This window comes from Schistocerca cancellata, chromosome 2 (genome assembly GCF_023864275.1).
Source record: "Schistocerca cancellata isolate TAMUIC-IGC-003103 chromosome 2, iqSchCanc2.1, whole genome shotgun sequence".
Classification (NCBI taxonomy): Eukaryota; Metazoa; Arthropoda; class Insecta; order Orthoptera; family Acrididae; genus Schistocerca; species Schistocerca cancellata.
Window position 1 is genome coordinate 654,104,699 of NC_064627.1, and position 22,807 is coordinate 654,127,505.

Below are 22,807 nucleotides of genomic sequence, written 5' to 3' on the forward strand. Positions count from 1 at the left end.
TCGTGCTTGCCAAACCCTACTTTGGCCAGCAAGGTCGCCGGAATTCTCCCCAATTGTGAACTTTTGGAGCGTTATCGACAGGGCCCCCCAACCAGCTCGTGATTTTGACGACCTAACGCGCCAACTGAACAGAATTTCGCACGATATCTCTCAGGAGTGCATTCAACAACTCTGTCAACGACTGCCAAGGCGAATAACTGCTTGTGTTGGGCCAGAGGTGGACCAGCTTTATCTACTTGTTAAATCTGTGAAGCTCTTTCTCTTGAATAAATCATCCAATTTTTCTGAAACTGTTCAAAATGGCTCTGAGCACTATGGGACTTAACAGCTATGGTCATCAGTCCGCTAGAACTTAGAACTACTTAAACCTAACTAACCTAAGGACATCACACAACACCCAGTCATCACGAGGCAGAGAAAATCCCTGACCCCGCCGGGAATCGAACCTGGGAACCCGGGCGTGGGAAGCAAGAACGCTACCGCACGACCACGAGCTGCGGACATCTGAAACTGCAATCATTCGTTTGTCTATACATGTAAATCACATGTACCGATTTCCGTCCCATTCCGGTAGTTCCTTCGTGTTGCGTCAATTTCTTTTTATGTTAGAGTTTATTACCCTTTACTGCGTTTTCATGAGTAATATTTGCAGTGTTTGTCTTCCCACTGGCGTCTTGGTGCTCTATAAAGTATTCTTCAGATCTGTAACTCCATAAATGAAATGCAATTTCTCTGTAAAAGGGAGTCAAGGCCACAGGTCTATAATAACAAAATACGAGAAAATGTGCCCGAATAACTTTAGAAATGTTATCGGTGGAGTTGCAAATGGTTCAAATGGCTCTGAGCACTATGGGACTTAACTTCTAAGGTCATCAGTCCCCTAGAACTTAGAACTACTTAAACCTAACTAACCTAAGGACATCACACACATCCATGCCCGAGGCAGGATTCGAACCTGGGACCGTAGCGGCCACGCGGTTCCAGACTGTAGCGCCTTTAAGTCGGTGGAGTTGCGTTTCTCCCTGTACACAGGGTTATTCATAAAGCATCTCCGTGATTTCGGAAGGCGACTGCAAAAAACTACGAGACAGAAAAACGTTTCTTGTGTAGTACATGGAGCATGCTAATGCAGGTTCTGGGACTGTAGTATTCAAAAATGGCTCTGAGCACTATGGGACTTAAGTCATCAGTCTCCTAGAACTTAGAACTACTTAAACCTAACTAACCTAAGGACATCACACACATGCCTGCCCGAGGCATGATCCGAACCTGCGACCGTAGCGGTCGCGCGGTTCCAGACTGAAGCGCCTAGAACCGCTCGGCCACACCGGCCGGCACTGTAGTATTGATTTTGAATATAAGCCAGTACTATATGTCAGGCGTCCTGACAGAACACAAAAGGACTCATATATAACGCTGGATAATGGAAGACACATATCAGTGGACAGAGCATAACTCTAAGCTTTTAACTCCCATTAAAGATACTATATATGATGAGAGTTTCCGATGCGGCAAATATCAATACATGAATAACTGGGGTGAAAGCAATGGAAAGGAAACTGGATGGGAATGAGCTAGGAAGGAAGTAATGATTTCCAGCCAGGCGCACAACGCATTGCGGCAATAGAACGGGGAGAGTTAAAAATTTTTATTGGACCAGGACTCGAATTCTGATGCTCCGCTGCTCTAGAACAGTTTTTTTTCTGATCTAATTTTGCTCGTTATTGTTCGTTGCATTCGTGGCGGATGTCCCATGACACCTGTTCAAGTTCATCGTTGGTACGTTCACTCAGTTTTTTTTTTATTACAGAGGGCAGCTAACCCTCTGACAGAACACGCTGAGCTACCATGCCGGCTACCACCTCGGCCTTCCCAATGAGACCTAAATTCCTAACTTCCCGTTCGTCGCTCCTCAACGAATTCCGTCCATTAACCAGCTATTCGCAGATTTCTCATTACCGTAGGAGCTCGGTCGTTGGTTGCGCATTCGCACTGAAAATTTTGCATTAAAAGCCTTTGTGTCCGTAGAATCATGGATATGAGTGCTGTCTGTTCTGTCTGCACGTGCCTGACGAAACATTTACAATTCATATCTATAAATGTCAGTCGCTGCTGCTGTAATATTAGCAATTTTCGCCTCACAAACATTAATATACACTCAACAGTAAACGCCTGATCGCCTAAAGTTATCGAACAATAGTAAAGTAAAAGAAATGAACCATCGCAGAGCAGCGACGGAATCTATTATTCTTCATCTTTGCCGTTCTTGCGCGGTGCCTGTAAATCTCTATGTAAATGTATCGATCAATGATAAAAAAAAAATAATTCTGTTGTTTTGAGACAAATGAGGCATTGGGCGCCTCACCTTTTACTGTTTGTATTCCATGAAAGGCGGACGCGGAGTTGCTGCGTTCCGCATCGATATTTTATATTTTATATGAAAATATTCAGTAAATATACTAATTGTTATTATTCCAATCAGAAAACATTTAGTTTCTTGTAACTGATTACGAACAGACAGCATCAAGAGGACATTTTGACTGTTATGTATAAAGTATTTAACCACAATGGTCATCTATTGTAATTCCATATGAAAAGGTACGTAGCATTAAAAAACGTGTGTTAAAGACAAGTGTGCTTATTTTAGTAAACTAACGTTGTTGATTTCCATATCCTCATTTACTTGAATGTTAATTATTTTGTGTTAGTTCATCGCCAGAAATTACGATCACGCTGATGGGCCGAACGCAGCACGAGGCACAAGAAGCATTATCGTTTTCCTATTATTTCTGAATCAACTCTTTTTTTTTAATTGTGTAGTGCTGCATTTCTTTTAAAGTCTATAAATCTTCTGGTCCCTTAGTGTTGTTCCGGGTATGACTACATCGCGACTATAAAAATGCACAGAAATGATAATGTTTCTTCCGAACGATCTCAAATATATCATTGTGCTGCTCTTATTCAAAACAATCCAACGAGGTATTTAATGCTCAACGTATGTTATTATAATGGTGTAATCAATCCCTGATTCTGTTGCCAAGTGGCCCACCAAAATATTCACTTTTTCGACATTTTTCAAAAAAATATAAAATAACAATTCTTTTTCTTTTCGCCCCCCAAGAGCAACGCTACACTGCCCGCGGGAATGTGCTATTACAGCTGCCGCCTTTGGAAATCTGTTCACTGGGTTGCCTATCTGGCGGCACGACCTAATTCGACGCGACAGTACAGAGTCGATGGCTTGCCTACATGTTCTGATTCACGTGCCATCTCTTGGAGTGCTCTGCAATAAGCCGCCGCACTATTATGAATAGAAACTTGGAGAGATGCTTAATCTACATTACTGGCCATTAAAATTGCTACACCAGGAAGAAATGCAGATGATAAACGGCTATTCATTGGACAAATATATTATACTAGAACTGACATGTGATTACATTTTCACACAATTTGGGTGCATAGATCCTGAGAAATCAGTACCCAGAACAACCACCTCTGGCCGTAATAACGGCCTTGATACGGCTGGGCATTGAGTCAAACAGAGCTTTGAAGGCGTGTGCAGGTACAGCTGCCCATGCAGCTCCAACACGATACCACAGTTCATCAAGAGCAGTGACTGGCGTATTGAGACGAGCCAGTTGCTCGGCCGCCATTGACCAGACGTTTCCAATTGGTGAGAGATCCGGAAAATGTGCTGGCCAGGGCAGCAGTCGAGCATTTTCAGTATCCAGAAAGGCCCGTACAGGACCTGCAACGTGCGGTCGTGCATTATCCCGCTGAAATGTAGGATTTCGCAGGGATCGAATGAAGGATAGAGCCGCGCGTCGTAACACATTTGAAATGTAACGTCCACTGTTCAAAGTGCCGTCAATCCGAACAAGAGGTGACCGAGACGTATAACCAATAGTACCCCATACCATCACACAGGGTGATATGCCAGTTTGGTGGTGACGAATACACGCTTCCAATGTGCGTTCAGCGCGATGTCGCCAAACACGGATGCGACCATCATGACGCTATAAAAAAGAACCTGGATTCACGCCAAAAAAATGCAGCAATGTCGCGATACGATAAACCACAATCGCGATAGGCTGTAATCCGACCTTTATCAAAGTCGGAAACGTGATGGTACGCATTTCTCCTCTTTACACGAGGCATCACAACAACGTTTCACCAGGCAACGCCTGTCAACTGCTGTTTTTGTATGAGAAATCGGTTGGAAACTTTCCTCATGTCAGCACCTTGTAGGTGTCGCAACCGGCGCCAACCTTGTGTGAATGTTCTGTAAAGCTAATCATTTGCATACCACAGCATCTTCGTCCTATCGGTTAAATTTCGCGTCTGTAGCACGGCATCTTCGTGGTGTAACAATTTTAATGGCCAGTAGTGTAGTTTTCGCGCAGTGGTCTTCTGAATACCGAAGGGGCTTACGAATAATGTTGTATCGGTTAGGGCCGTTACCTGTTCGGCGTGCTGAGACGCGACGGGAGCGCGGTAGTCTTCCTGGCGGGAGCCGGAGGCGGCTGCGGAGGTGACTGCGGGGGCAGTGGCGCTGCGCGGGGGCGGTGGCGGCCGCACCTCGAGGCGCACGGCGTGCTGCTGCTGCTGGGGCGGCTCGGTGGGGTAGTCGCGGCGCGGCCGGGGCACGTCCACCGGGTGCTGCAGCTGCAGGTGCTCGCGCCGCAGCTGCCGGATCAGCCGCGCCTCCTCCTCGCTCATATCGTCGCCGCCGCCGCCGCCGCCGCGGCCCGCCGCCGCCTCGTCCGCTGAGCTGCCCTGCTGCAGAAGCACGGCACGAGGCTCGTCTCAGGTTGACACTCGACTCAGAAGTCATATACAATGGTGTGCAAAACATAAGAAAGAAAGTAACTTCCGCATGATGTGTTATTTCCAAATATAACAGCCTGATCAAACTTGGTGGTCCGTCTCGGTAGCTGAGTGGTCAGCGTGACGGATTGCCGTCCTACGGGCCCAGCTGGGTCGGCAATTTTCTCCGCTCAGGGACTGGGTGTTGTGTTGTCTTGATCATCATTTCATCTCCAGCCGGCGCGCAGGTCACCCAATGTGGCGGCGAGTGTAATAAGACCTGCACCAAGGCGGCCGGACCTGCCCCGTAAGGGGCCTCCCGGCCAATGACGCCAAACGCTCATTTCCATTTTCCACCAAACTCGGACCATACTTTGAAAGAACTGCTAATATCTAATGGCTCCCACACCTCTAGCAACAGCGCTGTGCAAAACGTTGGAAGAATGGAACCTTTCCCCTGGTGGCAGTCAAACTTGCCGAGGTAGTGCAGAACGGCGACTCATATCTGAACACAATGCGACGAATGCATCGGCAGTCCATGCTTCCTGGCCACATCAACACTCCATACGCAGCCGTTTGTGTTCAGGTGTTGACGGCAGCCTACGCATGGATGGTAATTACTTCTGGCGGCGGCTGCTAGTCTCTGACCAGTGGAGTAGAATGACGCAGAATGTTGCAGGAAGCCCATTTCTTCTTCCCAGATGTGAAGGGGCTACGACGTTCTTGGTGAAGAATACGGCGATTCTCTCTTGTGGTGCTCAGACGTGGTCGACCGGAACCTTCACGACGAGTGTGTCTGTTCTCACGTTCCCATACAGTATAACGTCGTGTCACTGTGTAAGAGGTCCATGATTAAAGAATTTGTTGCTATCGCGCTCGAGCAGATGTAATTTCGATGTATTGCTCACACGCTGCCTGCGATATGTAAGCTATAAGAGAATCTCAGACCAGAGAGCAGTGTTCACTGCAGTACGAACTGTGTAGCAGTACGAGTAGTAGTTGCTAGCGAGCAGTCGTGTGTGTGGAGTTGGTTGGGCCGGTCGTGCGGAGCGATGGCGGTGCCTCAGCGTTGTAGTATAAGGTAAAAGCAGCCCCGCGCATATGTACTATTGTAATATCAAGTCCCATGTAAATGTTTTTAAAAAGAAATCTCTTAATAATAATCTTTCTTATAAAAATTAACCTTTGACAATCATTCAACTCAATTTAAACATTTTTACTAATTTCTCCAATCCATGGTCATCCTGATTATTGTAAAGAAAAATCAGTTGTTTCTTTTTATACATGACAAATCTATCGGCCAGCACTGCACTGAGCTGCGCCAGAAAAATTTATTATAGGAGCAGATATATACGCGTTATCCGGCGACCTTATTGAGGTAAGATTTTTCAATTTATTCAGAATGAATTTTCAGGACCATGACGCAGCACTGCTGAAGTCCAAAATTTACCAGTTTAAATTCACAGTCAATTATTGAAAGGTAATAAGTGAGTCGCAATTTATTTGAGAGGTTAGTCACACTGTATTATTGGTAGGTTACGGAATTCATTTATTGGGAGGTTACGATGAATGTGAATTATATACTTACATTTTTTACTGTTGGGAGGTTATTATAGAATTTATCTGTGAGGAGGTTGCAACTGTCACACCCAAATGCTGAATGCGTCACAAATGTGGGTACTGTAAGATACGACAAGCCGCCCAAACGGGAACTCAAAATGAAGCCCCTTTCAAGCTCTGTCAGGAGCTGACAACGCTGTCTGTCAAGCGTACGCGGCATTTCCGTGGCCTTTGCAGTGATCACTTAACATGTGTCACTGTTCAAACCACTTGCGTAACCCATTAGTCTTGGTAATAACACTAAAGAAGTCGAGAGGCCGTTATACCTATCGCAGAGAATTTGAACTCTATTCATTTACACAGGTGTGTACCAAGTTGTATGAATATGTGACCATGCATTCTGTGTGCTTACTTCTTTGGCAGGGAGTGTATTAATACTATTTATTACTATTTATCATATAAAATTATCGTCATTTCTTATGTAACTATCATGTCAACGGCAGTGTGTGTGTATGCATAAAGGGGGCCCGATGTAAGAAAAGTCCTGAAAAATGTCGTATTACCGCCCTGAGCTGCTGGTATAATGCTGTATCTTTACAACCAGTTTCAGTCGTCTGACCATCATCAGGTTCAGAAAAGTATTCGCACATCATTCTAGGCGAAATATAATGCTGCGGATTCTTTTATAAACCTGACGGCAGTCATTCAACTGAAACTGTACACGATGTTCGAATTTCCCGTCATAAACCTTTAGGAACTGTGGAGGGGAGTGAGTACATAATATTTTGAACAGAAACCAATCTCCAGAAACGTATCGTTTCTGTGCTACAGCCGTTTGTAAATATGTTTGCTAGATAGGGTAGTTACGTTGGGGGATCGATAGGTCGGATCAGATGTCATTTAACGTCTATCGTAACTCTCTGACCTGCTTAAAGCTTCATTCACGTGTGTGTGAGTGCTAGAACAACGTGGTTGAGTACAGAATATAACGACATTATCCCTCTGAATGGCCAAGCTCACAGTAATGTCTGCTCGTCGCCTTCATCACGATCGTTCTCCACAACGTTCGGCTACATCACAAACCCATTTCGCCACAACTACGCAACGGCTTCGAGAAAGGATACTTTCACCATCAGAGGGCGTGACTGTGGTGCTTAAAGGAGACACTGGTTACCCAAACTGAAAGAGGCCGTACTGCATCACGTTGAAGAGAAGCTGTCAACAAGTACACGAGCAGTTTCTTTAGCTATTAATGAGTGAAATTGTAAAACAAGTAATATACTGGGTCACACTTAATCAGTTACTTGTCATGTAGTCGCATTACTAACATGTTTTCAAGTGGTTGTGTAAGTAGCGTGAATAAAAGGTCGCTATGTGTAAGAAGCATGAAGCGCACTTGGAATGTATCCTGATGGCTAAATGAGCCACGTGCACTTTGAATAAGAAAATGCTATCTGATACCGAAATCAGCGTAAAAGATTGGGTCGCCACCAACTCTAGCCACACGACAAATAAGAGGTTGCGTTGAGTAGGAAAATTATTTAATTTATTCATACGAAAAACTTACAAAAGAACAGTCATTGTAAAGTCACTGATAAAGAATGGGATGTAATTGTTAATATGATTCAGGCATTGTTCCCGTGAATAAAATATTGAATAAAGTAAAGAGTGCGTGAACACTGTGCATAAGTGCAGCTTGCAGCAACATTCTTGAAAAGAAGATCTACTCCAGAGGAACTGTTTCAAATAAAGAAAAGGACACTAATTATTGGACCTGTGCACATGGAAACGCTATGGATTGGCTAACAAGGAAAACTACACGGTAAATGGCGTAGGTAACGGAGACGTAACGTCGGTACACTGTATAAGATTGGAGGGACAATTATTTATTCCTTAAAACATTGATATAATGCATCTCTAGAATGCTGTTGCCTGGTAATATGTATCACAACAGACTCGTGTGCCCACGTGGTTCGCGGAGGACAATTTCTATGTAACGTGGCCAAATTTTAGTAACATCAAACCACGCAGTCGCGAGCAATGAACATTTTTGGAGGACACATTTGAATAGACAAATGATAATGGCAGAAGGCCAACAAACTCTAATATTAACCCATGTGGATGGTTTCCACCGGACATAAAGTAATGAGACAAAGAAAATTCACAAAGAAGCAAAAATTACCAAGATTCGGAAAAGACTAGAATGCACAGACACGCAGTTGTAGGCACACAAACATTCACACTGAACCGGGGGCGCTTCAACATATCCAACACCTCTGTGCTACGTTCTTCTTACGGATCAAAGTCAAGTCTGCATTAGGAATCGAACTGAAAGTCTGCAAAAGCCTTGCATTCATTGCCGCGACCCAGCAAAACAATCTTTATAAGATGAAACAAAAGACCAAAAGCTAAAAGCTCCCCTCTTGCTATGAGACAACGCGCCACGCGGTTAAGTGAACTCACCCTTCTTCGAAGAGACCTCGGCTGCAGACCCTCGGGGAGCTGGAAGCAGACTGACCCTTTTACACACTCCAAAGTCTCCCACGTGACCCCGTGGCCAGGAAAACCCAGAGATGAGGCTTCCGCCATCAACCTAACACCGGTAACTTTCACACAAGGGGAGCAAACCTCTTTGCCTATCTGAAAACTACAAGGGTTGGCCATTCTGTACGACTACCGCTGATTCTCTGCAGCAGACTAAACCACTGTATAGCAAAATGAAACACACGCATATGCCAGAGAGTTCTGTAGCACTGGAAAGGAATTAAAATGATAATGTTCAAAAATGTGTGTGAAATCTTATGGGACTTACCTGCAAGGTCATCAGTCCCTAAGCTTACACACTACTTAACCTAAATTATCCTAAGGACAAACACACACAGTCCATGACCGAGGGAGGACTCGAATCTCCGCTGGGACCAACCGCACAGTCCATGACTGCAGCGCCTTAGACTGCTCGGCAAAAATGATAATGAAAGGGGACCATAGGACCCGACGGGCAGAGTAGCTGTGCGATTCTAGGTGCTACAGTCCGGAGCCGAGCGACCGCTCCGGTCGCAGGTTCGAATCGTGCCTCGGGCATGGATGTGTGTGACGTCCTTAGGTTAGTTAGGTTTAATTAGTTCTAAGTTCTAGGCGACTGATGACCTCAGAAGTTAAGTCGCATAGTGCTCAGAACCATTTGAACCATAGGACCCTTTCAGCTGGAGCGCAGAAATGGTACGTTTCTGGACATGGGATCCAGCTTAAAATATTACTTACATACTTGCCTGTACAATTACAGGAAGTTCGTAATGGGAACTTCTGAACACCTGGTAGAAGTCCTGAAGTTCCTAACTGATCGGGTCAAATAAATAACATATTGCAGAATGAGCCAAACTGAGCGTGGGTAGGCAGAAATGAGCGGCAGTGCTTACCGTGCTGCAGCAGTTGACGCCCTCGTCGTGGCTGGGGCTGGGGGTCACCTCGAGGCTGTCCTCCTGGCTGAGCTTTCCGTTGATGTCGGTGCTGTTGAGGCTGCTGACGTCGGCGTCGTGGTCGGCGCTGGACGCCTCGGGCAGCCCGTCGTCCAGGCCGTCGTGCGGCGAGTGCTCCCCGTCGAGGGCGAATCGCCGGTAGCCGGGGTCCCCGTCGCGCACCCTGACGCGATCCACATCGGCGCCCCGTCTGGCGCGCAGCGCACTTCGCGATCCCACCTCCCTGCCCGTGAGTGCCTCCTCGTCCAGGCTGGAGTCGGCCAGCATGTCCTCGCGGCTGGAGCTGGCCGGCACGTCGAGGCTGTTGCACGAGCTGAGTTCCTCGCTCTGGCTGGTCGCTCGCCGGTCGTCCGCGTCAGAGAAGTCGAGGCTCTCGTCCTTGCCGTTGGCCAGCGGGAAGAGCAGCTCGGCATCGGAATCCGGGCGGCGGTCTCCCTCTATGATGCAGCGGATGGCCTCCTCGCACTGGCTGAGGCGGCGCTTGTTCTCTACGTCGGACACTGCCTGCCCGCCGGAGGGCGCGTCGCCGTGCCCGCGGCCCCGCAGGAAGTAACAGCCGCCTCCGCCACCGCCGCCGCCGCCACCGGTCGCACCCTCCGCCTCGTCCACGCTGGAGCACTCCGCGTCGTCGCGCCGCCAGTAGCCGTCGCGGCTGCCGCTCGGGGACGCCAGCTCGCCTTCGGGCTCCGCTGAGGCTGCTGCAGCTGCGGCCTCCGGATGCGGCGAGCGGCGCCCGTTGAGGACAGTGGCGCCGGCGGCGGCGGCGACGTCCGCGTCGTCGTCGTCGTCCTCCTCGAGCGTGACGGCGAGCTCGTGCAGGCGGGACAGGCGGTGTCCGTCGGAGCGCGACCGCTCGAGCGGCGGCGGCTCCACGGGCAGGCTGGGCAGCGACACGACGCGCACCAGCGCGGGCGGCGCCGGCGGCGGGAAGTCGGGCGGCGGCTCGTCCAGCCTGCGACGCGACACACACACACGTATACCACCAGTCTCTCCGACACCATAGTGTCTTTCATTTCTAACAAAACAGGTTTCGAGGTCTACAGGGTGGTCCATTGATCGTGATCAGACCAAATATCTCACGAAATAAGCGTGAAACGAAAAAACTTCAAAGAACGAAACTCGTCTAGCTTGAAGGGGGAATGGCCCGATAGATGGCGCTGCCATAGGTCAAACGAATATCAACTGCGTTTTTTTTTTTTTTTTTAAATAGGAACCCCCACTGTTATTACATATTCGTGTAGTACGTAAACGCTTCGTTACAGCGTCATTACCTGTAAATACCACATTAATGCAATAAATGCTCAATATGATGTCCGTCAACCTCAATGCATTTGGCAATACGTGTAACGACATTCCTCTCAACAGCGAGTAGTTCGCCTTCCGTAATGTTCGCACAAGCATTGACAATGCGCTGACGCATGTTGTCAGGCGTTGTCGGTGTTTCACGACAGCAAATATCCTTCAACTTTCCCCACAGAAAGAAATCCGCGGACGTCAGATCCGGTAAACGTGCGGGCCATGGTATGGTGCTTCGACGACCAATCCACCTGTCATGAAATATGCTATTCAATACTGCTTCAACCGCACGCGAGCTATGTGCCGGACATCCATAATGTTGGATGTACATTGTCATTCTGTCATGCAGTGAAACATCTTGTAGTAACATCGGTAGAACATTACGTAGGAAATCAGCATACATTGCACCATTTAGATTCATCAGGTTGCCTTCCATGGGGTAGGTGCACGCAATGACTGTGGTTATATTGGGTTAGATAGAGCAGCAATCAGTCGTAGAATTAAGTTGCTTTAATATGACATTTATAGTCACAACGCAGATCAGATTTCGACCTGTGTCAGGTCATTATCAATGCAGTGCAGAATTGTAGCAGTCGTTCGTGCTCGTGTAAGCATTCACTTGAGCACGAAAAACTGCTACAATTCCGCATTGCATTGATAATGACTTGACACAGGTCGAAATCTGATTCCGCGTTGTGACTATAAATGTCATATTAAAGCAACTTAATTCTACGACTGATTGCTACTCTATGTAACCCACCATTTAGATTGCCATCGATAAAATGGGGGCCAATTATCATTCCTCCCATAATGCCCCACCATACATTAACCCGCCAAGGTCGCTGATGTTCCACTTGTCGCAGCCATCATCGATTTTCCGTTGCCCAGTAGTGCATAGTATGCCGGTTTACATTACCGCTGTAGCTGAATGACGCTTCGTCGCTAAATAGGACTCGTGCAAAAAATCTGTCATCGTCCCGTAATTTATCTTGTGCCCAGTGACACGACGTTCAATGTCGTCGCCATGCTGTTCCTGGCGCACAGAAATATGGTACGGGTGCGATCGATGTTGATGTAGCAATCTCAACTCCGACATTTTTGAGATTCCCGATTCTCGCCCAATTTGTCTGCTACTGATGTGTGGATTAGCCGCGACAGCAGCTAAACACCTACTTGGGCATCATCATTTGTTGCAGGTCGTGGTTGACGTTTCACATGTGGCTGAACACTTCCTGTTTCCTTAAATAACGTTAAGTATCCAGCGAAGAGTCCGGACACTTGGATGATGTCGTCCAGGGTACCGAGTAGCATACGTAGTACACACCGGTTGGGCATTTTGAACACAATAGCAATACATCAACACGATATCGACCTTTTCCGCAATTGGTAATCGGTCCATTTTAACACAGGTAATGTATCACAAAGCAAATACCGTCCGCACTGGCAGAATGTTACGTGATACCTTCGTTCTGTATTTTATTTCGAAAACCTACATGTTACCAACTGTTCGTCTAAAATTGTGAGCCTTATGTTTGTGACTATTACAGCGCCATCTATCACAAAGCGAAAAAAGTGGTCCAACTAAAACATTCATATTTCTTTACGTCTACACGAATGTGTAATAAAAAATAAGGGTTCCTATTTAAAAAGACGCAGTTCATATCCGTTTGACCTATGGCAGCGCCATCTAGCGGGCCAACCGTAGCCCATCTGGTTTCCCCTTCAAGCTAGACGAGTTTCGTTCTTTCTATGTTTTTAGTTTGATGCTTATTTCGTGAGATATTTGGCCCAGTCACTATCAATGGAGCACCCTGTATACTTCACAGTCCAATAACATTAAAGTGACTACCGCCTATGTTTCACTCAACTTGCAATAACCACTCACCAGGAGGCACTGGGAGTGAAGTATATATCCAGCGTGTCGTGTGGATGCGGGCCCCTCTACCATCCTCCACACCTACAAATCCTTAATCCGTCCCATTCTCTGTTATGCCAGTCCTGCCTGGATATCTGCCCCCCTCCCCCCCAAATTCTATCAGTCCCTCCAGATCCTTGAGCGTCATGCACTCCGCCTCGCCTTCCGTATCCGCCTCCCGTCCCCCACGCGGATCCTCTATGATCTCATTCCTTTCCCCCATCTGCTCCTATTCCTCGAACATATCCGCATCCTCTACACCTCCCGCCGTCTTGAACCCCCTCACCCCCTGGTTGCTCCTCTCCTCTCCCATCCCCGCCCCCTGCCACGTCTTCACCGTTGTGTCCCCCCTACCCTCCATCTCTACACCCACCATCTCCTTTCCCAAGGTGGCTTCCGTCAACTCCCCCTCCCGGATGATGCCCTCTCTCCCTCCATTTATCCTTCCTATCAACTCTGATCCTCCCTCCCCCTCCTTTCCTCTGTCCTTTCCATGGGCTCCCTCTCCCCCCCCCCCTTCCGTCCTGTTTTCTCCCCACTAAACCTCTCCCTACCTCCCTTCTCCCCCCCAGACCTTGTGTATTCCCCTCCTCTGCCTACCCCACTCCCTGTCACGTCTGCCCCCTACCCCTTTTATGGGTTCTCATCCTCCCGGTTCCCCCCCTTCGCTTTTACTCTCCTTTCCCCCTTTTTTGTTTTCCCATCTTCTGTCCAGTTTCCCCCCACCTGCTCTCGACTGTGGTGTCACATCTGCCAACTTTTTAGTGCCGTGTTCCAGTGACTATTCAGTGTTGTTTGTCTTTCTCGTGTTGCGAACAGACACCATGCTGTCGCTAGGTGTGAATTTTATGTCTTTTGCGAACAGAATCCAGACTGTCGCCGTGTTTTTTAATTGTCTATTGTTTTCCCTGTCTGCTTCGTGTGTATTTTTATTAGCATCTTCATCCCTCTGTTGTTTGTTTTAAGTTCCACGATTTCTTTTCGCCTTGTTACTCTCTAAGTCTCCGATTTTATCGCCTGTTTTTTATTATTATTTGTTCTCCTGATCTTTGTCACAAAATCTGTAGGCTGAAGAGCGGCATACTAAGCTGCTGCCAGCCCGCCCCCTTCGGGGGGAATTGAAATTCAATAAAGAAAAAAAAAAAAAAAGGAAGCGGGATATGATCTTATTCCTTTCCCCCATCTGCTCCTATTCCTCGAACATATCCGCATCCTCTACACCTCCCGCCGTCTTGAACCCCCTCACCCCCTGGTTGCTCCTCTCCTCTCCTCTCTGATCCCCGCCCCCTGCCACGTCTTCACCGTTGTGTCCCCCCCACTCTCCATCTCTACACCCTACATCTCCTTGCCCAAGGCAGCTTCCATCAACTCCCCCTCCCAGATGATGCCCTCTCTCCCTCCATTTATCCTTCCTATCAACTCTGATCCTCACCCCCCCTCCTTTCCTCCGTCCTTTCCCTGGGCTCCCTCTTCCTCCCCCCTCCCATCCTGTGTTTTCTCCCCACCTACCCTCTCCCTATCTCCTTTCTCCCCCCCCCCCTGCGTCCTTTTAGACTCCCCTCCTCTGCCTTCCCCACTCCCAGGCACGTCTGCTCAGCACCCCCCCCCCCCACTCTTACGTATCCTCATCTTCAATTGGCTCCTTTCTCCCCTCCCCCTTCACTTTTCCTCTCCTTCCCCCCCCCCCTTTTTCCCGTCATCTGACCAGTTTCCCCCCACCTGCTCTCGGGTGTGGTATGTCATATTTGTGCCATTTTTTTTAGTGCAGTGTTTAAGTGAGTGTTCAGTGTTGTGCGTCTTTCCACAGTGTTGCGAACAGAAATCATGCTGTCGCTGGGTGTGCATTTAATATCTCTTGCGAACAGAAACCAGACTGTCGTCGTGTTTTTTAATTGTCTGTCTCTTATTTTTTCTGCTTCCTGTGTATTTTATTAGCATCATCCACCCTGTGTTTTTATGTTTTAAGCTCCAGTATTTTCTGCCATTTTACCTTTAAGTCACCGATTTCATCGCCAACTGTTATTATTTTTTTATTATCTTCCTCTTTTTAAAACAAATTCTGTAGGCTGAAGAGCGGCGTAATAAGCTGCTGCCAGCCCGCCCCCTTTAGGGGGAATCGAAACTCAATAAAGAAAAAAAAAATGGAAGCGGGAAAACAGTGCAGTCTTTGTGGTAATGCGGAAATGGAGCGATTTATCTCACGTGCAAAATTGAATCATTATTGGCTTTCGGGCCAGCATTTCCCAAAGGGCTAAGTCTGTAAACTGCTTGCCTGCCACCGTGGTTAAAATATACTGTGCGTGGCCAAATGACACTATCAAAAATCAGCGCCGAGACAACTGTGGTGCACCACAGGCCATAGATACCGGGGACGAACGACGGCTGTGGAGGTGTGTATGGGCGAACACACGTGCAGCTACTGAGCAACTGACCGCCCAGATTAATCGAGTGGCTAGCGACAGTGTCTTCCCGTGGACCATTCAGCGAATGTAGCTGCGTATGGGACACAACAGGAGGTGCCTACTTCACGCACTCGTGGTGACTGCTGTTCATTGGCGACAAAGGCTGGAATTTGCACGCCGATCCCGCAACTGTACGTTCACCGAGTGGCCACAGATGGCCTTTCCAGATAAATCATATTTCGTGCTCCATCGGGCAGATGTGTGATGGCATGTACGATCCTGAAACAACCGTCGGAATGGGTTCCCCCTGGTACCCCTTGGTACCCCAGACCGCAGATGAAACCCCCAGGAGCGGGTTTGGTGGGCGCGGACCGCAGAGGGAACACCTAGAACCGCAGCGGACGGAAAACGGAGCAGCAACGCTCCAGCAGGTCGCCGGGAATGGGCGCGGACCACAGAGGAAGCGCCTGCAGCCGTTGGTGGAGGAGGAAGGCCATAGGCATAAATACTGGACCAGGTCCACTCGAGGAGCAGTCCCAGGTCGCACCTGATGAAGGTCACGAGCTACGTGACCGAAATATCGTGCAAGTACGACGCTGATATCCGGCAGAACACCCGACAACCCAAGATGTCATTAGATCGCCGGGAAAGCCTGAAGAGTTACAATATTATTATTATTTTAAAGTAACATTATCATTTAAATGATTTAATTGTTGCGTTAATTCCAACTTAGGTGCTGAAAAATTTAGTAGTGTATTTACGCAAGATTTAATAGTGGCACATGCCCCTTTACGTTTCGTAATCTGTTAATTACCGAAAGACCTTAAGCTCATACTCATATATGATTTTCTTAAATTATTGTATGTTATTGTTTTTAAATTTGCTGATCACTGGTGTACTGTTCCAAGTATTAAAATGTTTCAGGTAGCTATTACTTGGGTGGAGAGCACGGAACCGCAACAGAGAGAGTAGTTGCGTGCCTTAGGTGTCCGTTGTTGGCGCGGCCTGGTGTCCTTTCTTTGTTTTGGTGCACCTGAGTTAAGCAGTGTATTGTCTCCTCCCTTGCGGCCCCGTTGTGTTCTTCTCGTAAACATTTCCTTCAAGACACTTTAGTTAATTTTGTGCTAGTATTATTTTAATTTTTTACATTGATAAAATTGTGCGGCCTTCACTATGCACACTGTTTGTCATAATGTCTCATATATCATGATGTGGGTGTGTAATGGTGCAATAAATGGGTGATTGTTATTTCTGTTGGCGCCCTTCATGCCTCCTTTCTTGTCCCTATTGGTACGCTATCCTTGTACTTGTGTTGGTAACCCACATCAGTAGATCAACAAAAACATGCATCTATCCTTGATGAACATGTCCATCCCTATATGTAGCTTGTTTTCTCTCGGCACGATGGCATTTACCAGCAGGACAATGCAACGTGTCACACAGTTCGCAACGCACGTGCGCGGCCCTTGAGTACCAGTATGAGTTTACCGTATTCCCCCGGCCACCAGACTCTCGTGATTTATATCCGACCTCGATCGGGCTGTTCGTGCCACGGACGCTCAACCGACAAACCTAAGGCTGGATTCGGCATGACTCTACATCCCTGTACGTAACTTCCTTCATCTCACTGACTTGGTTTCTGCAGGTGTCGCAGCGATTCGCACTACTAAAGCCGGTTAATCACGCTTTTGGTAGGTTGTCACATCAATGTGGCTGCATAGTGTGTAAAGGAAATTATTTTGCGTCTGAAAAGGTCGGTGAAGGGTCTCAGAAGATAATGGGAACAAGAATTACAAACAAAATTCCTGTAATGGTCTTCAGACTTAGCTATAACACACTTCTGACATCGGTTGCAAAGCTCTTGGAAACTGTAAGCAAATGCTTCTTGTCGAATCGCTCGAAGCACCGTGATCACACATTGCTGGGTATCCACAATGTCTTCATATATTCTTGAACAATAGCACTTTCACTATCTTTGCTTATTTTCAACCCATCCGCTCTAATCCTCTAAAACGGCCCCTATCATTTGCAGCAAGAAACCATCGCGCTACCGGGATGTTGTCTGTGATTGTACGCGCTGTCCCGAAAACGGCTCATCCTCGACAGTGTCCTTTCCGCCTCTAAAGAGTTTACACCACACAAAAACACGCTTTCTGCCCACTGCTTAAATGTCGTATATTTACACTAAAGTTCCCATGAATCTTCGTCTCCATTTCCCTAATTCTTATTAACTCGTCGCTTCGTTTTGCGCTCCAGTTTGTAAGTACACGAGTGCTATGTACGTTTGCGGATGATCGTCGGCTGTCTTCGAGTATTAGAACAGAAGAACTGAAGATAGGCAACGAGACCGTAAGCACTATTGTCCAAGAACATTCTCTGAAGCTCCGGATGTCCAGCGTTGCCTAACTATGGCGCTTCGAGCGATTCCGTAAGAAGCGTTTGCCGACAGTTTCCATCAGCTTTATGATCGATTTTGTTGTGTGTTGTAGCTAATGGTGATTACTTTGAAGGTTAGTAAAGTTATTTTGTTTGTAACTCTTGTTTCCTTTGTTTCCAGAGGCCATTCCCTATCTTTTCGGGCGCACCTTGTATTGCACATATTTTATTAGGTGATCTGTAGTGTTTCCAGACAACGGATTTACGTTAGTTACTTACGTATAGCCGTGATTTATCACTTACTTTCGTTTTCGTAAGTAAGTGATAAATCATTCATTTAAACGTGCTGCCAGGTAGCACTACAGATCGCCTAGCAAAAATCTATAACTAAATAATTTTCTTCGTACTTTAGACCATTGACGATGTCTGAATGAACCAGCGAAACATGTTTGGTTACAAACAAAATAAATCTTCATTTCATAACAAATCATTCCTGGCCACCCATGGTTGCTAGCCGTGTCCGCTATTATAGTCGTCTCAGCCAGTTTCTGACTGCAAGGCGAAGAGTTTTTTTCAGCCAGAATATAATGCACCGATCTTTCCATAATCGTCCTAAATGGGTGGAGGTCGTAGCAGAGTAGGCCGGTTTCAAGGGCGCTTAATTTCTCCATGACGGCCGGCCGGTGTTCCCAAAATCGTGAAAGTCCAGTCACGAAGCAGCACCTTGCAGGAGTTCTGTTACCGGAAGGAAAGAATGCCCAATGAAAGTACCCATATTCTGCTCCTATTTCCAATTGTCTGGTAGGCCTAAACTTAGGTAAATTCGTGCAGCGTTTTGGGAGTTCACAAAATCGAGGAGTCGGACGGCAAGCCACGTGGGGTGTACAAGTCATGTGTTCGCTGGGGCAGAACTGGAGTTTTCATTACTTATTTGTCAGGTAGGGAGGAGGTGATCCACCGTGATCAACCTAGTGACGTGTTACAGTACCGAAGACTGTCACAACCCGGAGCGCGTTTGCAGGTTAGCTCGTGGAATTAGGGTTAGCAACATTCATGTTTTTATCGGCGAGTGTTGCGGAGTAGTGCCTGTGAACCTGTTCGGTAAAGAGAGGCCCCAGGACAGAGCGTTGAGCCATTAGCTAGCTGGAGGAGTTGTTCGATAAAAATGACGGATTTGTTTGGGTTTTTCATTGGTTTATCTACATGATAAACATATTGAAGGAGCTGCTGTAAAAGAATGGCTGCCAATATTAACAATATAGTGAGCTCAGTTATGAAAGTAACCAGATACTGCCAACTGACTGAGTACATGTTCTTTTAGGTGTTTTATAATTACTCTACTCTTATTGCGAAAGGCATGTACAACGACGATGAGTCACATACCACAAGACAATGGATACGTCGTAATGTCACGGATTACTTGGAATCAGAGAACGCCGCACATACAAGTAAAAAAGTATGCAACTAAGCTGTTACCTCAAATGAGACGTTCAATACCCTCCGTTCCAGCGCGATGTCTGCATAGCGTTCGTGGCCGGATTCGAGACGTTCTCAGCTATGTCCGGCGTGCCAGAAATTCATTTTCTACTCATTTCGATTCAATACCTCTTTATTAGTTGCCTACCGAGTCTTCAGAATTTTTCTCACTAGCGTCTGTTGTCTTCTCGTCTGGACTTGTTATAATCCATTTTTCACTCCGTACAAGGTTACATTTCAGGCAAACACCTTGAGAAAAGACTTCCCAGCAAGTAACGCTACATTAAGCGTTAATGAATTTTTCTCCTTCAGAAATGCATTTCTTCCTATTGCTAGTCTATATTAAGTGTTAATGAATCTCTGTTTTGCAGAAATGCATATCTTCCTATTGCTGGTCTGCATCTTACGTTCCTTCTACTTTGTCCATCCTCCGCTACTTTGCTGCCCAACCAGTCGATTTCAGTGTCTCGTTTCCTAATCTACTTCCTAAAGGAAGGCAAAAGGAAAAGCTAGTTGACAGGACACATGCTGAGGCACCAGGACATTATCGATTTGATAATGGAGGAAAGTGTGAGGAGTAAAAATCTTAAAGTGATATCAAAGCTTGACAACAGCAAACGGTTCAAATGGATATAAGTTGCAGTAGTTACACAGAGATGAAGAGGCTTGTAGAGGATAAATTAGCGTGGAGAGTTTCATGAAGAAAAAACTAGTTGACAGGACACATCCTGAGGCACCAGGACATTATCAATTTGATGATGGACGAAAGTGTGAAGAGTAAAAATCTTAAAGTGATATCAAAGCTTGCTTACAGTAAACGGTTCGAATGGGTGTAGGTTGCAATAGTTACACAGAGATGAAGAGGCCTGTAGAGGATAAATTAGCGTGGAGAGTTTCATGTAACCAGCCTTCGGACTGAAAACCAGAATAACATCTTGACAGTGTATTTATTTCCTGGTATTTGTTTAACGGTGTTTTTCCTAGATTTGGACATTAGCACATCCTGTAAAAAATGGACAATTGTTTTCGAACACTGTACTGTGCTGACAGGTGAGTGGGACAGTACATTGGATACATTTGTTAGTGTTGTAGAAACACACCCTCTGCTGTCTTAAGAGACTATAGCGGACGGAACTGAGGTGCCAGATAAATTTTTGTATGAAGTACCTTCGCTGCTGCGAATACGCTCAACCTTCATCTGTATCATGGAATGACGACAACGAAAATTTGTGCCGGAGCAGAACTGGAACCCTAATTTCCCTCTTGTAGTGAGCGGTCGCCTTACCATCAGGACATCCAATCATGCTTCACGGCCAAGCCCAAACTTCCATGTAGTCAACCATGTGTCTACAACCCGCACTCGTACATTCATCATGTCTGTTTCCCTATAGAGCAGGCATTTTAATTGAAAGTCGCTTGCTCGTTGTAGGCGGATGAATACGGTATTGCAGTGCCTGCGTTGTGTGTATGTCTAAACGAATACAGCATCGTACCTCTGAACGACACAGGCACTGCAGTATCATATTTATGCGCCGACAATGGGCAAGGGAGATTCAATTAAAATGTCTCCCCTGTACAGGAATATACCGGGTGATCAAAAAGTCAGTATAAATTTGAAAACTTAACTAACTTAACTTAACTAAACCAGGGAATAATGTAGATAGAGAGGTACAAATTGACACACATGCTTGGAATGACATGGGGTTTTATTAGAAAAAAAAAATGTATTGCTAGACGCGTGAAAGATCTCTTGCGCGCGTCGTTTGGTGATGATCGTGTGCTCAGCAGCCACTTTCGTCATGCTTGGCCTCCCAGGTCCCCAGACCTGCGATTATTGGCTTTGGGGTTACCTGAAGTCGCAAGTGTATGGTGATCGACCGACATCTCTAGGGATGCTGAAGGACAACATCCGACGCCAGTGCGTCACCATAACTCCGGACATGCTTTACAGTGCTGTTCACAACATTATTCCTCAACTACAGCTATTGTTGAGGAATGATGGTGGACATATTGAGCATTTCCCGTAAAGAACATTATGTTTGCTTTTTCTTACTTTGTTATGCTAATTAGTGCTATTCTGATCAGATGAATTGCCATGTGTCGGACATTTTTTGAACTTTTGTATTTTTTTGGTTCTAATAAAACCCTATGTCATTCCAAGCGTGTGTGTCAATTTGTACCTCTCCATCTACATTATTCCGTGATTTGTTCAGTTTTCAAATTTATACTGACTTATTGATCACCTGGTACATAAAGGATGTACGAGTGCAGATTGTAGACACATGGTTGACGATAAGGAAGTTTGGGCTTGGCCGTGAAGCATGGTTGGGTAGCCTGATGGTCAGGCGATCGCTCACTATAAGCGGGAAATCAGGGATCGAGTCCTGCTCCGGCACAAATTTTTGTTGTCGTCATTCCATTCTACAGCTGATCGTTGTCCATATTCGCAATTGCGAATACAATTCACATATCTCATTCGGGCTGTAGTCGCCGCTGTACCTATTCCTTTGGATATGCCTGCATGTTATTCAGAACGACACATGCACTGCAATGTCGGACAAGTGTTTGCGCGGTACTGACCCCTCTAGGCGGCCCTCGTTGAGCAGGGAGCGTATGTTGTCGAAGGTGGAGCTGCAGCGCTTGAGCTCCCCGCTGGGCGGCGAGGACTCGCTGTCGCCGGCGGCGGAGGAGGCGGAGGCGAGCGCGGGCGGCGGCGGCACCTGCGGCAGCTGCAGCTGCAGCGGCAGCGCCTCCCGCCGCCGGCCCTTGCGGATGACGTACGTGCCGTGCGCCGGCGGCGCGCGCGCCCGCGGCCACTCGGGCGTGCCGCCGTCGCTCGACGGCGTCGCCGACGCGGACGCCGACGCCGACGCCGAGTCGTCCTCGGTGCTGGCGGCGCGCCGCTCCACCACCACACGGCCGCGACCGCGCTGCCCGGACGCTGCGCGAGCGGAACAAAGAACGCCGCTGCTAATTTGACTATGTGCTATGCAGCCCGCGAGTCAACCACGTACTCGTGGTTATACTACTTTGGGCAATGCACAAGGATCATCATTCAATCCGAAGGCATTGCACAACACATAAATTGCACTTAACAGGACAATAAGCTATATCAATAATAACAAAAATTATCGTTTGTACAAAATCGTAAATCTCTGAAAGTTCTTCATCGATTCCTTTAAAGACTGATACTACGTTGCATTCGAATACACGCGTGTTTTATATAGCTACTGCAGCGGTATGTAATATAAGTAGGTATGTAATATATGTAACACAGATATTTATCTTCCACATAATATAAAAGCACGCTTGTATTTGAATGAAAAATTCAAAGGGAACGGTCAAGAACTTTCGGAAATTTACGATAACACAATCGAACATTTACACCTAGGTAAATGAAAATTTATACTTCCATTTATTCAGAATCTTAAATCTATGAAAGTTCTTCACCAATTTCTTTGAAATTTTCTGAAGGGGAAATATCATTAGCAAAAATTTCG

General features: G+C 46.8%; 1 protein-coding gene across 1 annotated transcript in view; it reads right to left on the minus strand.

Annotated features, from left to right (window-relative positions):
* The window catches only part of LOC126157321 (mediator of RNA polymerase II transcription subunit 1.1), a 1,177,938-nt gene that overhangs the window by 544,602 nt on the left and 610,529 nt on the right, over window positions 1-22,807 (minus strand). Inside the window, exons 6-9 of the mRNA XM_049916368.1 lie at window positions 22,100-22,248; window positions 21,888-22,015; window positions 9,783-10,794; window positions 4,462-4,779 (exon numbers count right to left, since the gene is read on the minus strand). Coding sequence (XP_049772325.1) covers window positions 4,462-4,779; window positions 9,783-10,794; window positions 21,888-22,015; window positions 22,100-22,248 — 1,607 coding nt within the window. The remainder of the gene's footprint in view (window positions 1-4,461; window positions 4,780-9,782; window positions 10,795-21,887; window positions 22,016-22,099; window positions 22,249-22,807) is intronic.